General features: G+C 29.7%; 2 protein-coding genes across 7 annotated transcripts in view; one reads left to right on the forward strand and one right to left on the reverse strand.

The window, feature by feature from the left end:
• Positions 1–16,207, forward strand: part of LOC142323472 (solute carrier family 41 member 1) — a 185,630-nt gene extending 169,423 nt beyond the window's left edge. For all 6 annotated transcript variants that reach the window (XM_075363145.1, XM_075363143.1, XM_075363142.1 and 3 more), the window contains 4 exons: positions 2,285–2,432; positions 7,289–7,494; positions 8,977–9,125; positions 11,471–16,207. In XM_075363145.1, coding sequence (XP_075219260.1) covers positions 2,285–2,432; positions 7,289–7,494; positions 8,977–9,125; positions 11,471–11,644 — 677 coding nt within the window. In that variant the 3' untranslated portion in view covers positions 11,645–16,207. The remainder of the gene's footprint in view (positions 1–2,284; positions 2,433–7,288; positions 7,495–8,976; positions 9,126–11,470) is intronic.
• Positions 16,208–18,724: 2,517 nt separating this feature from the next.
• Positions 18,725–19,275, reverse strand: LOC142322630 (uncharacterized). The gene is made up of 2 exons (XM_075361708.1): positions 19,222–19,275; positions 18,725–19,039 (listed from the first exon to the last, which is right to left on the reverse strand). Exons 1-2 carry the CDS (start codon positions 19,273–19,275, stop codon positions 18,725–18,727), a joined length of 369 nt encoding a protein of 122 aa, XP_075217823.1.
• Positions 19,276–19,904: the final 629 nt, after the last annotated feature.

The raw sequence follows: 19,904 nt of genomic DNA on the forward strand, positions 1-19,904 counted from the left end.
GCATAATATTCACTGTGAGAGCATCATATTCAAACAAGCACATGATAAGTTTGAACACGTTGTGCTCTCAGCCGTATAAAAGAGGCGTAAGGGATTGCACAACGTCAGTTTAGTTTCGAATGCGAAACGTGCGTCTAGTGCCTTTTTTAAGTTTTTAAAAGGGGTTTCATAGAAAATAATAATAACTAAGGTTTCGGTTTTTTAGTGTGCTGTCAAACGGTGTAATTGTTTTTTTTTTCATTTAAATTCTTATGCAAAATGGATAAATTTGTGAAAAAACAAAGTGAGCCATCTGCATCCGGTGAATCGATTGATAAAAAGACAAATTGTACAATGACAGTTATTTAAATTATGGTTTTACCTCACTAGACGGAAAGCCACAGTGCGTCATTTGCTTTCAAGTCCTCTCCGATGAAAGCATAAACCATCAAAATTAATTCCACACTTGGAAATAAACATCCGGATCATAAAAGCAAATCCTTGGAATTTTTCGAAAGAAAATTATATACTTTGAGAAATCAACAAGTTTCTATTTTTGTAAATCAAGCCATACTGTTAAAAGTACACTTGAAGCATCTTATCTCGTAGCATTAAGACTAGCTAAGATGTCCAAACCCATCGCAGAAAACCTCATATTGCAATTGATATGGTTAGTGTTTTAATAGGCGTGGAAGCAAACGATTGAAAATAAATTCCATTTTCTAACGACACAGTATCAAGGCAAGTCAATGACATGGCTGCTGATGTTGTCGATCAGATAATTCAGCAAATGAGTTCAAGTGAATGTTTTAGTATTCAATTTGATGAATCAACAGATGTGGCAAATCTCAGTTCTTATGTTTCGTAAGATATAAATGCGATAGGGGTAGATCAAACAAAAAAATATGTTGTTTTGCAAATCAATATATGGTCATGCTATACGACAATGTTTCTTTGATGTTTTTTTATGAAGCTACTAAAAACTATAACATAGATTGGAAAAAATGTATTGCAATTACGTAGTGATGGTGCAAAGGCGATAACAGGAAAGGACAGTGGAATTCTGAAAAAAATTAAAGATCGTCTTATACCAAGGACGGAATGGACGCACTGTTTCCTTCACAGATATGCTTTCCACAAAAAATATGGCGGAAAATCTCAAACAAATTCTTTGTAAAGCTGTAAAAATGGTCAGTTTTATTAAAGGTCGACCATTACAGAATAGACTGTTTGCTAAACTATGTAATGAAATGGGTGAAAAGTAAAAATATATTTTTTTCCATACAGAAGTAAGATGGCTTTCGCGGGGAAAGTGTTAACCCGGTTACTGGGATTGCGAAATGAATTAATATTTTTCTAGGATAAACAAACGCCATTCTCAATGTTTTTACAAAATAATGAGTATATATTACTGCTGGCTTACATAGCTGATGTATTTTCGCATTTAAACGACTTGAATGTGAATTTACAAGGACGTGATAAAACATTTTATTAATATCAAAGTTCATGCTTTCGTTAAGAAGTTTGTTATTTGGATTATTCGCCTTCAAAGCAAAACTTTAGACATGTTTCCACTCATTTCTGATTATACTGAGAAAATTTGGATGAGAAAACACTATTATTCACCACAGTTTGGGTAGCATGAAGATGCATTTGTGCGAGTTAAAAATTCAGTTGGCGGGGTATTTCCCGGAAGATAGAAATTATTTCTCGAAGAGATGGGTACTCAATCCATTTAGTGAAAACGTAGTTTTAGTTGCTAAGTTACCGGTTGAGATTCACGACCAGCTCATCGAAATATCTGCCGATAAAACGTGACAACTACAATTCACATCTGAAGATTTTGATACGTTTTGGCTTGCTCGTCGAAGTGAATATGGAAACTCAGTCACAGAAGCATTGAAAATATTACTCCCTTTTGCCAAGTCTTACCTCTGTGAAAAGGGTTTTTCGTCTACGGTTGCGCTGAAATAAAATTTAGGAATCGACTTTTATCACTTGAAAACGATTTGCTTTTTTGTGTTTCTAACATAGATCCACGGATGGAGAAACTTTTAAACAAAAACAAACGCAACCATCTCATTAATTTATTTTCTTTACATGTGTACTTATAAATGTAAGTAAAATGTTATAATAAATTTTTTTTTCTCATAAAATGATTTCATTATTGTTTACGTGTAAAGTTGTAGGCTAATTTCGCGACCCCTCTTTCGTATCACCGCGACCCCCAAGTTGAAAAACGCTTCTGTATGTTAAACACATCACAATATTCCTTTTTTTATATGTATAAAATGTTTTGTTACAGATAATCCTGATGCTATTTCTTTAACTGCTATCATGATATGTTTTCTTTTACTTCCGATTTGGTTCTACATAGCAAAGAAAAATAAGTACACAAAATCCGTCCTGCACAATGGTTGGCTTCCTGTCATAATAGCAATGCTCATTGGCACGTAAGTTTGTTGGTTTTGAGGTTCTTTCTTTTGTGTATAATCTGATTCTTTATGCTTTTGGAATTCATAATAAAGAAATTTTTTCTTATTATTTAATAACATTCTAATTAATGAGAAAGGTGTGATTTTTAAGTAATATTATTTTAAATCTGTGCATTTTTTAAGTTACCTGAAAAGTGTTGGTTGCCATACAAGATGATTCCATTACAAATGGAACATTCCCAGAGATAGTATCCAAAAGTATTGTTGAATGTAAATAAGGATAAAGTTGCCATCATTAAAATTGCTTTAAAAACATTTTATTGCATTAAACCATCATTTATTCATCTCCAGTTCCTGCTTGGAAATTATTTGTTTAATGGAGATTAAAATATGTAGATTTAATTTAGAGTCGAGTGCATAATAATGCACTTTGAATTTGGGTGAATTTTTTATTATGAAAATGGTATTTATGATATTTCATGTTGTAATATTTTTTCTACTAAGCAAAATCTTAATTATATGTATAATCTCGGTCTTTCATCCAGAGGTCCCGGGATTCGAATCCCGGGTAGGCATGGCATTTTTCATACAGCATAAATTCCTATTTTCACATTCCAAATACAAGCTTCTGTGGTGAATTGATTCATCAGTCAAAAAAAAAACTCACTGTACGAGTATATATTTGATTTATTTCAATTCTACTTGACAGGGTTTTCAACAACACGTTTGTTATTGCTTAGCTCACTGTGATCCTCAAAACCTTATTTTTTTGGTAGCCTACTTCTTTTAAATAAAGCCAAAAATTTTATATTAATATAGGCTTCCTACAACTAGTAGTAATAATGCATTTATTATCAAATATGTTAAAAAAAAAAATGAGAATTTTAACTAGGTTAGTTAAGGCTAGTTATTGCCCGCTGATCTCTGTATAATTGGTTAGGGGATCCCATGTATTGAAATTGGTAAAATCTGAAGCATAAACTAGCACCACTAAATGTGTGGTAGAACTAAATAAAATGAAACGGCGCATGCACAGAGGTAAGTGTAAGAGTAGGGATAAAACCACGTTTTAAACCGATGCAGTAGAAGTGTTCTGATTTTATATTTTGAACACTGATCTCTATATAACTATATATCTGATATCTATATACATTTTCTACAACTGTGTAAATTTCTACTTGTGTTTTGAAAATGACTGTTCTTTTAGTTATCTGACTTGAGTAAAATAAACATCCTTACCATCATGATTATAGTTATGCGAATGTACAATGGTTTTATTTAGTTCGCAGCATCTCATTCCGCGGCGCTGGAGTATGCTTCAAAATTGATCATTTAATTGTATTTTACGCCAAAGGTCCCCTATCCAGATACATAGAGATCAGTGTTATTGCCCTTTGGTGAGTAATATCAATCTAATCTGATGAAAATTGACTCTCAGGTTTTCAAGGAGGGATTGTTGACATGTTGCCATACTAGCAACATTATGGAAACTATAGCTCTTTGCTTTTTGAAGCCACATCTTTACACATGTGAAACAAAATAATTAATGAATTATTAAAATATTGTTATTGGAATAACAAAATATGATTATAACACTTTAAAAAAGAAATTAATAAATGACTCGCTTTCTAAATATCTGAGAGGGTATTTCCAGAAGATCATTTTGGAACTATTATGTAATCCTAATCAATAGTGTTACAACTGGCAATCATTTTGAAGTAGTTAGGAAATATATTTAGTATGTGATCATGTAGTAATGTGAAAAACCATAGTATTTATCTAGATGGGGGTCTGCTCTAATTCTCTTGCAATGTGCTAGAGAGAGAGAGAGAGAGAGAGAGAGAGAGAGAGAGAGAGAGTTTGAAAGTGTTACTGTCATGTTTACTTATATATATATATATATATATATATATATATATATATAAAATTTTTAAATTATCACTTAATCATTATTATACAATACAATATATATTACCAAAATTATTTTAATAAATTGCATTTTAATTAACATTAATGAGCTATTTTATTTATTTATTTGAATTGATTGTTAATAAATGGTAACTTGCTAATATTTCATAATAGCATATTTTATGTGTATTAGGAAAATTTAAAATCAATACAGTAATGAAGCATTAATGTTAACAAAAGAATAAATCAAATTATATGATAATTCATACATGTGTTTCTAAAAGTAAATGATGTTAAGTTCATGGTTTTTACATGCTGTATCAAATTTTCATGTTGTGGTTAACATTTTAGTATGGTTTTGGACAAGGTGGTAAACTACACTGATCGAAGGCAGTCCTTCTGTAGATCGACTGTCCGCTTCCTCTTCCTTCTTTCTACTTTCCTTATCCTTTTATCCTTCTTCCTTATGCAAGTGACATGGGAGTTAGGTCAATCATCCTAATTCTATCTGTAGTACTCTGCTGGCAACCAGTATTCAGCTGGGTGGCTGTTTCTTTATTGAAACTTATTAGAATGATAGCTTTGGGTGCTGTAGAACTGTCCAAGGACTCCATTACTTATTGAGGCTTGCATAAAAAGCTAGACTAGTAAATTGGTTGAGATGCCTATGGGTAAAGCCAAGCTTCCTATTCCTGTTCCTAATTGATTGATCAAAGTTCTTTGTATATGTTTACAGTTTTTGTAAGGTGATTTGAAAAAAATGATTCTGTTGATAGATAAAATATTGATGTTGATGCATAACATTAAAAATAAAAATCAATATTTGCAAATCACCTGAAATAAACTTAGCACCACATACAAAAATATTAATTATAACATGCATATTTTACATGTAGCATGATAAAGACACAAAATCAGTATAGTTGAACTATAAGAAATTTACAAAAACGACTATTACATGAACAGAGAATTAGTATTCTATTTGATCACAATCTAAACTGGTTTCCTAACTGTTTTAACCATGGGACAATGTGCTACAGTACTGACAAAACATCATAGCTGTATCGAAAAACTGATTTAATTTTTTTTTTTTAAATGATTATCTCTCCAGAATCAAAGAACTTTACCGGCTGACAATAATTTTAATAAGATTTTAAATTGCCCTTTTCTAACTGTGCTAGCAATTCATGTCAAGCTCAAGTGAATCGAGATCTCTAATTATAAGGGCTGAGCCAGCACTTCAGTCACCAAGGCCTTGCCACTATGCGATCATTCACACTAACTCTTTACATTAGTTTTAAATTTACTAATTAATTTATAAAAGTGTTTGTTCACTGTTTTTTGTTTAAAATTTATATTTGTGATCGATGATAATCTATGCCAGTAGATGGTGTAGATCTCATGACACTATTAATTTTTATTGACAAACCGAACTGAAATACTGTTACTTTAAATCAATGTTTTAGTTGTAAATTAAGTTATAATACTTTCAGTTACACTTGTGATCATCATCAATGATGATGAGCACTGTTCTATTGTACTGTAAATTTGGCTGATGTTGTTGCTGGTAGTTTTTATAATCAGTAAGAGAGAAATATTTATGATGTAGACAAAATGTGAACATATGATAAATTGGTGTATCACTGTTGCGAGTTTTTGTTTATTTCATACCATTAAAGTTTGTTAGGATGTGTACTTTGATATGTTTACACAGAATACATATAGATGAGCATTAACAACTCAGATGTTTTCATAGACACAAAAGAGACCACATCTCAACATGATTGAACTGGATGAAATAACCACATACCAATGTACTAAATAAACAGATGCTACACTGACTTTTTGTTATGTTTGTGTCCTTACAGTAAATGATGATATTAATTTGAAGTACAAACTTTTGTTACAATAAACTGAACCAAATTATGTAATGAAACATCTTTTCAAGAATTTACTTAAAAATTGTCTTTGGGATCATTTTCATTGATGGTTCTGTTGTTTTTACACTGGTGTCAGCTGATATTATGTTCCTGATGGTGGTTTGTTTTTAATTAGGCAGACATGTATTTAGAATATATTTGACCACTGTTTTTTATTTAATATTTAAATTTGTGATCGATGTTGGTCAATGGTTTAGATCATATGACACTATTAATTTTTAATGACAAGCCAAACTGAAACAATATTACTTATTTCAAATTATGATTTGAATTTTGTGTGTTCATTTAGTATATTGTGCCTTATTATGTTTATATATTTTATAATTTTCAACTGTTAAGATATATTCTTTTTTTGTATGTGTAGAGTATCAAATCATCAGTGTTGATGGATTTGTGACATGTGTTTATGAAATGATTAACAAATGTCGAATCTATGATGCTGTAGAGGGCTTTTATATACTATTATAGCTTTGTTTAAAATTGTCATAGCCGTTACAGAATATTATGTCATTTATAACTCGCTTTGTAAATTGTTTCAATTAACAAATTTAAATTAGAAATCAGTTATTTTAAAAATTCTTGGCTTTCACAAATATTGTTATTTATATAGTACATATGACATATAACTACAAGATATGTATTACTATTTATGTAACAAAACAGATTCTTAAACATAAAGTTAATGAAGAACTAAGTGAGTGATAAGTTAAATTGATGTTACATTACTGACATAGTAAACATTAAGTTACAAACAGTTAAAAATTTGTAAACATTTTGGTAGATGAGTATTAAATCATCACTTAGGCTCAAAACTTGTGCATGAGAATACTGAATGGAAATTTTGTTGTATATGAAAAATGTCATACTTGACTGGGATTCTAACCTTGGACCTTCCAGATGAAAGGTATATTTCCATTTCTATTAATTTTCTTTAGAAAATCTTGATATTTCAAGTAATAAGATTAAATCAATAATCACTTTATTTATATTAAAAAAAAATCATGTTAAAATCATAATTTGTTACAGAATTGGCGGTCTTATTTTGGATTTCATGGTCAGATGGTACCCAAGTATAGCAATCTTCCAACCTGTCATAAATGGTGTGGGTGGAAACTTAGTTTCAATTCTTTCTAGCACCCTTGCGACAAAACTTCACCAGGATTATGATCTGGGCTTTCTTCCTCCAGATATCTCAGTTTTCATATCGCCAATTAAGTTGTTTTTTTCAAACAGTAAGTATTCTGCAAATAACTAAGTTATATTTCTAATACAGGAGAAAATGAGAAATAAATTTCTCTTTATAAGTTTAGATTTACTAATAGGCCTGATTTTACTAATAGGGGCCTCCAATTATTAATTTGCAACACCTGGACAGGAAGCATTATCCCTGAACAGTTGTACAAAGTCGCCCATCTCATTGAATCCTGATAAAGAAGCATTTACCCTGCTGGCTACTTCTTTTATAACTACAATACATACTTTTTGGACATTAACCCTTGCTTTTAGGATATACTTAGGTAAAGAAAATGTCTAGATAAAACAGTAATGAATGATAGATAGCTGATAAAGAAGCATCGGTATAAGATATGGAATGTTAACTGACCTAAAAGAAGAAGGAAATTATAAGGATATCAAGAGAAGTCATGATAAAGATGGTTTTGTTCATTGTTTTGATGATGACGATGGGTCACCATCAAAACATTTTGATACTTCACCACTGATGATAATCTGCTCTTTAAGTAAAAATATTTTATAAATATTTAAAAATAAAATATAAAAATATTTTAAGTGACCATAAAATATGAGCAAATAATAAGATTTTTTGATATTTCATAAAAAATTTTATAGAACAGTAAATGAAGCCAAAATAGTTGTAGAGTTCATTGGAGCTTACTTGTCTAGCAAGTGAAACATTATTATTCTGAAGTTAAATACTTTGGAATTATTACTATACTGATGGGTTGGTCTTACAATGTACCCACTACCCACTACATATAAAAAAAAAAATCTTTGGGTTAAAAACAACAAATTGTACCCAACTCATTACATTGACTGATAAGGATTATTGGTTGATTGTGAGCGAATCTTGTGTTTTTAGTAAACTTTCTATCTTGTATGTATTATCACCTCAATCCATCAGTACAATACAATTGTGTAATCACTAAACCGCCTATTAGTAAACACTGCTACACATGCGTGTGTATGTGTGTGCATGTGTATTTCCTGTATTAGTAGTATAGTGCTTATTCTATTCTTATAGTTTGTATTCAGAAACATCCCTGCTGCATTGATAGAAAACACTACTATCCACTATCCAATTAAAAATACTACTACTATCATGAGTTTCTGAATTCAAGGCCTGTTTTTAAAACATGATTTCTTATGAGGTTTAAGGTCCTAGTTATAATATATTTTTATGTTGTGGCAAGAGAAAAGACAGAAAGTACTTTAATTTTTCTAAAGTAATATTTTGTAAAGTAAAAAAGTATATTTGTAAAGTAATATTCTATTGACCAGGAGAAAAATGAAAATGTCAGCTTCCTGTGAAGATTATACTAGAAATATTTGAATAAAAATGACCGCACTGGGTTTTAAGTAAATCACACACACTAAATTTAGAATTATAAATGACTTTAATCTCTCGAAGTAATGTTATAGAATTGTTTTACTTGTTATACATTAGTTACTTGTTCATGTGTGCTTTCTGTTTGCAGAAGATTATTCCTTGACCGCAAGAGTATTAATGTTTTTTGTTATTCCTGGTCACATTGTTTTTGCATTAACAATGTCATACTTCCAACCAGAAAAGACATCATTGTCTGCACTGTTCCTTTTCTGCTACCTTTTGGCTGCCTTTATTCAGGTAAGTAAGATGTTATAAGATTATTTCACTTTCTTGCTTCTGCAGTATTTATATATGTATCTATTTATTTTTCAAAATATTGTAAATTTCAAACATTTGCTATACAATGTATTATACAAATATACCTTCACTAATAGGTAGGTCGACAATCAGTAAATGGGTTAATAAATCACTTCAGTGCACTTGTACTAAGTAAGGTGATGGTTTGCCATACAAATGATAATAGCCTGTCCCTACCTCTATAGTGCTTGGTCAAGTGCTATCATGATATCTACAAAGCCTTGATTGAGTCAAAACAGTACAAGGTGGATACCACCATCTCCAAAGCCACTTCAAGACAAGAGGTCAACTGTTGTCTGCCTGTGTCAAACACGCAGAGTAGAGCTTGCTCTGGGTTTGAAACTTTAAATTTCCTGGCTTTCCTGACGGGTTTGAGATCTAGGCCATCTCAAACCCATTGAGTCTAAACCTCCGTCTGACATAAAAAAATATTTTTACTTTTTTCACACATCAGGTGGTCCCCATACTGTATTGCACCAGAACAACTCATATTTTCTCAGTGATTCAGTCTCTTGAATAGGATAGAGCTTCGATCAGAACTAAGATTAACAATCTGTAAGGAATCAGGGATTATAAAGACTTCATACTGGAGTGGGAAGAAATTAAAAAAGAAAAACTTGACCACAGAAGTTGTAGGTATGTTTCAGAATATAATCATATTAATGGTATTAGACTCGGTATTAAAACATTTTAAAAAATTCACATATACAAGAGTCGAAAACCTGATCACTTTATTAAAGAAAACAGTATGAATAATAAATATAGCAGTTCAAAAGGCTAATTTGAAGCATCTAAGTCATGAAAAATTCTGATGATACTATGAGTAGTACAAATTCAATTATTAGAATTTCTAGTTGCTTTTAAAAGCAACCAGCATGGTTTTGCTTTTGCGATCTGAGATACTGTTTTTATTACTCATGTAGTGGTTTTCCATAAGATATACCATATTTTAGAAGTTTCTTCTTCAATAGGTTCAAAGAGAAAGGTAGTTTGGTATTGCATTTTTCAAATCATAAGCAGCTAGTGAATTCTTACAATGTCCAACAAACTGGGAATAACACTGAGCTTTCTTGAACTGAAATCAGTTTACTTAACCCACTTTGATATTAGCTCTTTATCATGACATCATACCAGTATATTTTTTAAGGGGCTAAATTGTAGCATTCTATGTGCTATGGAATTATGAAGCTGTAAACAGATGCGTCTTTTCAATTATTCGATCAAAATGTATCGGTCAGGGATTCAGCAGCAGTCACATGCCACCATCATAATCCTACCAAACATCATTTTTAATTTCTTACTGTACTACATCATAAATTAATGATTGTATACAAAGAAATAGTAATTTAATGTATTACAATATTCAAATTATCACCAAAAAATATTTTGTTTTGCCACATACATACGCATATAGCTAATTATAAAAGTATTAACCTTCAGAATGTTTTTTTGTCATTTAAATCATATGTTAATTTTATTTTAATTAAAGTGCTTTCAAAGTGAGTCTTTGTGTAATTAACTGATATTATAATATACAGTTTTTTAAATTACATTAATTACTTTAAATATTGATAAACAACAATTAAATAATATCAGTGATCTGATGCGAATAAGGTGATCTTCAACCTACATGTAACATGCATGTGTATACTGAAGAGTTAATGAGAAGAAAATTGGTGAAACTGATATATGTATGTCTGGTGTTAAAAGTGAATTAATCATCTTTACTGTTTTATTCTTATGGGAAATTTCAACCTTACTGTTATTTTCTTGTGTTAATACTTAATGGCATAGAACTAATTAAATCTATCAGATAGTTTCCCATGTTATCTAAAACACCTTCATCCAGATAAATGAGGTAATATTTCTCCTACAACACTATTTTATTTTTTAACTTTGAGTCATCTCCTATTGCTTTTGTATACAAAGTACAGAAGCATTTCAAATTAGTAGCGACAATAATAATGAGAGACTCATTGATTAGAGCCTGCTGACCATACGATTACACAGATTTAATGTTTGTGTAGTTTTTTATTTACTTAAGGTTGCAGATTAATATATTAAATTTTTCTCTGTAAAAGACTCCAGGTCTGCACTGGTAGGGCCAGTTACTGATCGAAAAAAATATTTCAAAGCTTCTTAATCAAAGAAAAACACATAAAAGCATCAAGCTAGAAACACAAAATGATGGTAAAATAATGAAGTAAACTGAATTTCATTATTCTATTATTTGTTACAAAAATATTTCTAAATGATAATAAAAATTGAAAATTTTATGATTGTAGGTGGCTATTCTATTGTACCTGGCCTACATAATTACCCATTTCTTCTGGGCACGTGGCATCGATCCTGATAACAGCACTATACCATATTTAACAGCACTTGGTGATCTCTTTGGTATAATTTTACTGGGATTAGTTTTTCTATTTCTTGAGCTGGTGGGAAATGAAAGATCTTAAGTTAATGAATATTATTTTGTAACATATAAGCCAAATGATTAAGCAATTTCATTGGACTGTGATTATACCGTAAGCCTTTACAATGACTGTTGTGTTATATGTATGTTTTGTATATATGTATATATATACACATTCGTCTGTGGGTAAAGATATATATATTTAAATAGAGTTGTTTAAAGAAGCTGGATCTTGTATTAAATTCTTTGGCTTTAATGACCAACAGTCTTGTATTTAGAATATAAAAAATAACTAATATATATTTTATATTATAAATAGGATACTGCTTAGTAGATAAACAATTTGTTTTTAAAATTATTTAGAGGACTTATATTCAGTGCGTTAAACCTGTAATGCAAATTGCAAGTATTTTAACATATCCTAAATTTAATAGAAATAGTATTAATATTAATGATGTATATTACATGCAGCAGGTCTGTTAGTAAATAATAAAATGCATTTCTTCTTCTTTAAAAAAAAAAAATAAGGTAACAAAGACAATATTTTTATTTTAGATTTGAATCTGAATTATTCTACTAAAAGGAAGACTCTAAAATGAATCGGAGAGAAATTTATACTGTTATTCACAAATGCTTGTATATGAGAGAAATTTTGTAGTCATAATTGTTTTTCTGAGTATACATGAATGTGTGTGTGTTTGTGTGTGTATGTGTGTATGTTTGTTTTGTTTTATATGTAGCACATGTACAAGATTTTTTTTTTTGTTAGTGTAAGAAATACCACAAGTTTTTTAGTTTTTGTGATATTAAAACAAACGTTAAGATCATTCAGTCACTTCTATCTCATAATTTATACAAATGCAGAAAAAAGGATACGGAAAAAATTAACATCAGTACAATCAGGTTTGTTATGAATATGATTAATAATAATAATAATTATAATAATAATAATAATTTAAAGCAATTACAATAATAAGCAAGTAAACACTGTATATTTTTTATTAGTCTTGCACAATTTTTCTTATTATAAACATTTTTACAATATGAAATTCATTTCGTTTCATGCAGACAAACTTTTTGAATGAATCAATTATTACTGTAAGTTAATTATCAGTTGATCAGTCTTGGCGCTAAAGCTGTGAAACAAGTTTATTATATATAATGAAAGTTTATTATATATAATATATAATGAAACTTTTATTAAATAGACACACATTGCTCCATAGAAAACCGCTTATAAATAGGATATCTCCTTTCTGTAGAGATATTTGAACAAAATTTTACATAAGTAATAAAACCATTCCTATTTAAATATATAATTAAAATATTGGTATTAATTAATTATTTAAATAGCAATAAAAACACAAAGAAATAAGTAAATACAATACTTTTTCTTATATATTGTAGTACCAAATGTACTTATGTTATTGTCTTACAGGAGTTAACGAACAACAAAATGAGTAATTATAACAACCTGTAACAGTCATTGTATTTTATTGAAATTGATAAGCAATAATGCGAGTCAGATAAATTTAAATTTACTGTACCAAGTAACTTAAAAAAATGTATTTGGCCATTTTTTTCTTAATAGAACTGTATGAAATTAAAATTGAATTAATACTTCAGACCTATAAAATATATTTGTAATTATTCTAGACCTTTCTTAGCTTGTTTACTTAAAATTTTCAGTAAAAAACTTATTCAGAGAAAAATATTTCAGCAGTAATTTGAAAGTTAAAAATTGGCTGCTAATATTTTCATATATTACTTATTATTTTTCATAAGGTGCTCATAATACGCTATTCAAGTAATATGTTACAATTTCAAAATGACAAAACTAAGAGAATGATCATGATCTCCTTTCTACTTAAAAAAAAGAAAAATTATGTTTACTGGCTAAAAAACATTACTGTCTGTGATCACCAGTCTCTAATTTGTTGCAGGATAATAAATTCTGGCTTATAATAGGTTTAATTAGTTAGTCAATTAGTTTTTAGGGCTTAAGCTTTACTATCCTGGTGTAAAATAATAAAATTAAGTACTTTGATCATTGGAATTCCATTAATAACTCTCAGAAACAGTCATTGTGAGATAGTAAAGACCATCTGCTGAACTCCAAATGGGATTAGAGCCTATTATGAAGTAACAAAATTAAAAAAATGATTTCAGCTAAAATAACATACAAGATATCCACCACAGTAGATGGATTGATGAGAAAGAGCAGTCACTGCTGTCCACTCAAATGGAATAAAAACCATTTGCCCGAAGAAAACAAAAATCAGTTCAATTAAATTTCATTCATAATAAGATCAGTTGATTATCAGAGGTGCCTGCTAGTCGACATTTTACGTATCTCACTATAATTCAAAATTACAGCCTGCTCAGCTTTCAGCATGTAATAGATTATTTGATGGCACCTTCATAGAATTTCATAGGTTAAAGATTTACTACTCTTTTGTATAGTTAGTTTAGTAACAAGTCACTGATTTTCCCTGTGAAATTAACAAGAAAGTTTAGTGATCTAGGTGAAGTAAATTGTTAACATCTCTTTCAACAGAGAAGTCTTATAAATTAAGAGACTTATTGATCTGACATATTTTAGCGAAATAAAGAAAACATGTCTCTTTCCTATTTCTTTTCTTCAGAAACAGATGATCTGAAAAAATGCTACTACATTACACTGCAATTTTAAGATCTTCTACCAGACACAGTATTCCTGGCAAATAATATGTCTTCATATAACATCGAACAATATTGAAAAAACAAGGATGTGCCATGGAAATGAGGTATGCCCAGTAGAAAGTTAAAAATTAATGACTAAATACTTACATACAACAAAATCACTTACAGCAAAGCTTTGGTCAGAGACTCATAACAATGAAATAAATTAAAAAATTCTGTAATATTCAAAATCCTTTTTACTTTGATACTTCTTTAATAAAATTAATATTTCTGGTGGAAGCTGATGAGCTGTTACACTATTTCAGACTACAGAACCGTCTCCAGGATGCAGAAACCATTCAGTGGTGACAGTAGTTATACAAACAGCCTACACTGGTCTTGGACATAAACGTCATTACAAGATTTGTGGTTTCTGTATGTGTTGTCTAGTCAGAATAAATTATGTATATCATCATGCACTGCAGAGCTCATGCTTATTTTTGTTGCTGAATATAAAAAGATATTTTTCAGAATAGTTTTTATTATTATTACTATTATTATTATTATTATTTACTGTAAAAATAGTAGAAACAAAATTTAAAATATTAAAGTAAACTTTCCTTCAGTTAAAATTATCAGTACACTTTTGAGTTAATATTGAGCTATATCATATTCTGATACAAATTATTAAATTCAGTTAAATTATAATCTCCAAACAAGTGATACGGCAATAAAATTAGTAATTACAACATGCTATTCACTTAATGTTATCGACAATGTAAAAAGATAATAATCAGAAAAGCTAATGGAATTGGTGTGACTGACTGTTTATTATTCTCTTTCTTTGAGCATCTCAGATAAGGAAATGGTATCGTCATTCAAAAAATAACTTCCATTCAAAAAAGGAAGTGAATTTTTTAATTTTGTGTGTGAGGTAGTAGGATCTCGCCAACAATCCAGCTTTAATATCAAATGTTCTCTGAACAGTGGTTGGGTTGTTAATTACTTCATGAAAGATAGTGAAAACTTTGTGTGTGTATGTCAAACCTCAAGTAAGCCTGCATGTTTGAAAAAGTGCTTTCATTTTATATAAGTACATAGTTAATTTGTAGATATGACACAATATCTGTTGTATATAATTAAAAGATTATATTTTATTTCATATACAAAGATAGTCATTTAGATTAAGTATAATGATATAGTTTTAATTATGAGGAGGCTAGAAAAAAGTTCCTGCTGTTTTCTTTTAAGGCTTGTGATACGATATCGAAATAATTATTTTAAAATAATGTTAACGATAATATAAAGTTTATTTATAAAAATTAAAATTCTTGTTAGTAACTGTAAATCTTTTACCTTTTTGGTATCAAATTTTAAAATAGAAAGGGAAAAGAATTTGCGCCGGTCGTATTTATTTTTGAAAATGTGTCGAAGTGTAAAGTAAAACTTTGCTGCTTTATAATCCTACTTTCTTGTAAAAAAGCAAGAGGTGAAAAATAAAATTATCATATAAAAATTGGTAATTTTTAGGGAGTGTTAATTATTAATTTTTTTATGTATCGATCATGTATGTTAATCTTTAATTGATTTTATAACAGTAAATATTACTGTATTTTCCATTCGGGATAAAATAACTTTTGTTTTATAATTTTTTTAACTATATTAAAGTATTACGTGTGTATGCCTTATTAAAATGATATTAAACATAGCGAGACAATAATAAAAAATAAATGTTTTGCAGTCGGGCCTATGTTCATTTAACACCAACTTGGACATAGTTTATTTTCCCTGGGAGTGGGGCAACACTATTCAACATAAAAACCTCTTATCACAGAGAAAACCTCTGACCACAGAGATTTTATCTGTTTGTTATGAATAAGCAGTATTTTCCATTTCATGTTTTTTGTTGTAATTAGAGAAACACTAATAAATAGAATGATATATTTTTGATGTTTTAATTTTGTTACCCTAGTCACTCAACTTATGAAATAGCAGCACCTGAGTTTTTCATTTATCCTTTTAAATCTTCATTCATAAAGTGATAATCTTTTTCCACCTGATTTGATCTGATTCCTTCTACATAGATTTTTCTCACTAAGACTTTCATTGAAATTAAATACTTTATTTTAATTACTTACAATGTACATACAAACTTTATGTTAATTTTTAGCATTAGCTGAAACTAATGTTTCAGTGTTTCTTTATGCATTTTGTCAAGAGGCACCAACAACAGAGTTCATCTGCTGCTGATTGTTCCTTCTGTATTTAACCTGTAATTTTGTATGATACTATTTTTTTTTTGATATCTTTAAAAAAACCTTGCTGCTCCTACATAGGCTTTAAAATAGCATTCATGCTGGTTAGCACTTCAAGTTGTTAACCTGCATTTACAATTGCACATAGCGATAGTAAGTTCAGTAATTTTAATGAATAATGTAAAAAATTAATAATAATAAAAAGTTTTGATGAATGCCCGTTTTGGCCATACCAGGCATATGAATTGGAAAAAAGTTTACAATTGCTCAAAAAATTAGTAATACAGAATAATAATCAATAATTCGATGTTTAAATTGTGCTATTTTCCAAAATATGATTCAATCAAAATTTAAAAAATGCAATAAAAGTATTACATGCACAGATGCTTAAAATCAAATTGAAAATAAAATAAGCTCTGAAAGATGGGCAGATTATTTCCATAAATACTGAGAATGTTGTTTATGGTGAAGCAGAATGCAAGTTTAGAGCATTACTGGTTATACTCTGTTGACAAGGACTCTCTAGTTGATGGACAATCTCAGGTTGTTCATATCTATTTCCTCAGAAAGAAAGAGTATATTTCTTTGACTTCTCCGATTTTAAATTCTATTAAGGATTGATTAATGGATTTGTTTATTCATTAAGAATTTGAATATTGATATCCATGATGTACTGAGCTTTAAAAATCATAGTTCTTGAACATAGAATACACTTTTGTAAAGATAAAAGTTATAAAAATCTTACCCATGTATGAGGTAGCTTTTGCTCTAGTTTAAGCTCTTCTGACAGCATAGATCAACATCAAAGAGTTTTTGTCCATGACAATCACTCATTTCACAAATGTATTATTTTTTTTATTATAATTAACCAAATTATTTTAATAAAGTATCTTTAAAACTCAGAATTTTAAAAAACTGGATGCAGAAGAGCATTTAGAATACATAAAAAAAAACATTTAGGATCTTTAAGACACAAAAAAATAGTTTAGGAGAAAAAATAAAGTGATGCAAACTATCACACACAAAATACAATCACCAAACAAGCATGATGCCCCTGGGTACATAAACTAGAATTATTCTCTTCTGCACAATATTATAACTAGAATATATGAGACAAAGATACAATAAAAACAAAAATTATCCAGAATAAGATCAAGCCATTATTTACGAACAGGCTCACAAGCAAATCATAGATTCATGAACATTAATAATCCTTTATTTAACAAATACATTAAAAAGAACTGCATCTTAGTACGTTTCAGTACTATGAAACACTATCACAAACACTTATGTTCATACAAAAATTAAACAGACATAGGTTTAATCCGATACTGTTTTCAACAAAACCCTTAAGTTGAGTCTTCTTAATTAAAAAATCTCAACAATAACATCAGCTGATGGCAAAAAAAACATTAGCACCAGTAATACAGTGAAGACATCTGTATAGATAGGTGAAAAATAAAAAAATGATTTATTAAAATTAATTCAATTCGATTTTTGATTGAAAATAAGATTAATTACACTCTTAACAGCTTTGGATGCTGTTCACAATGAAGTAAATTCAATTCTATAAAAATACTCACTTTTGTTTTTGTCCATATAGATTTTCAGACCTATCAGTGGACTTGTATCGCTCTCATTCAATCAGTAGAACAGAAAACTGAAATCAAAGAAGAGCAAAATGTCTTTAACTCTATTTTTGGCTTTAGAAATGCTGAACTGAAAAAATATTATTTTTCTATTATTAATCTTTATTTATATAATGTACTGCCTGAATGTAATTTCTATATAGTTGGGATTATGAAGAGATGGATGGGGGCATAAAATTCTGCCGCACATTACCTGTAACTGAACTGTTCATATCACAAAAATGATACATCTTTGTATCATAGTAGTATATAAATCATTATACATCAATTTGTTAGTAGAAACTACCATTACAAGGACGTTTTTTTATAAATGCCACTAATACAAACGCATTCAGCTGTTACTGATATGACTCTCAGCATTCCTTCTGACTTCACAGCTTTCAGTTGACAGTAATCATCTAATACTTTTTTCTGGAGTTTTTTCTGTCTTGAATCTACAATTGAAATTATGATTTGTAAATGAAAGATTAATAGTTGAAATTAAGTAGTGTATTAATTCTTCTTCTTCTTCATAAGTATAAGGCAAAAGTCTATTACATTATCCTTCCTTCTTTTATCTTATGTAAACTGGTCTCTCTGTCTTTTAATCGGCCGTCCCAGGCTTCTTCTACCCTTTGGACTATACTCCTCACTTATATGTGAAACTCTTGTTGAACTCATGCACTTTGTATGATCTAACCAACTCCCTCTATAGTCTCTAACCATCTCCATTAAAGAATGTATACTCAGCTCCCCATCAACATCCTCATTCCTTTTCCTATCAAGTCTGGTATACCAAGCAACCAATGTTAGAAATCTTATCTCAGCACCTTGCAGTCTACGTTCATCAACACTAGATAATTCCCAAGTTTCCCATATAAACCATACAAACAACTAGGCAGTGATAACACCCTATAGAACTTCAGCAATGTCTCTGTACTCACTTTGATCCTTAAAGTATGCTTGATAGTACCATTCAGCTTATTAAATTGCTCAATTTTAGTATATATGTCAACTTCTTTGAGGTATGAAATAATACACCCCAAAAAGTTAAATGATAAGATCTGTTCTATTACACTGTCTTTAAGAACAATATTTGATCTAAGAGGACATGCTCCATAAAATGCCATTACGAACACTCCCCCTTTCTCTGAAATCCCAAATATAACATGGCAAATATTTAATCCACTCATGTAACACGTCATCTATCTACAAATTAAACATCAATGGAGTCAGAATAAATCCACGTGAATTCTGGGTATTTACAGTTCCTATTTCCTCTTCGTCTATCCATAAATTCTTGAAATACTGCAGGATCTTTTGTATCTCTATTCAGATATCTCATTACCTTAATTGCCATTCCCTGATGACCATGAATATCATTTTCCACATCTGAAATATACTTGTCCCAAGTTTCTTGCTGGGCTTTTGTAGTTTTACTCCGTACAACATTAGCTAACCTGCAATATTCCTGCCTTGCTTCATCCAATTTAGTGGCTATAAGGCATTTATAAGCAATGTTTTTCAACTCAACTGCCTCCTTCACCTCATCATTCCACACACAGTTCTTCCTCCATTTCCCTTTGCTGCTCTTTCCCAATGCTTCCAAAACAGCTCCTTCCAAAATAGATTTCATATTAAGCCACTCTTCTTTCACTCCATCACTTGGACCAAAGAACCAATCATGCACATCCAATCACTGCTTTTATAAACATTTCACTGAGTAATCCTGAAACAAATACACCTTTCCCTCTGTGTC

Source organism: Lycorma delicatula, chromosome 4, assembly GCF_047948215.1.
Source record: "Lycorma delicatula isolate Av1 chromosome 4, ASM4794821v1, whole genome shotgun sequence".
Lineage (NCBI taxonomy): Eukaryota > Metazoa > Arthropoda > Insecta > Hemiptera > Fulgoridae > Lycorma > Lycorma delicatula.

Excerpts from the sequence above, each read along its gene's own strand:
- LOC142322630 (XM_075361708.1), bottom strand. The coding sequence starts at position 19,275 with ATGGCATTTTATGGAGCATGTCCTCTTAGATCAAATATTGTTCTTAAA. Across the intron at positions 19,040-19,221 it reads ATATTGTTCTTAAAGACAGT|TTGTTTGTATGGTTTATATG; the intron begins GTAATAGAACAG and ends ATCACTGCCTAG.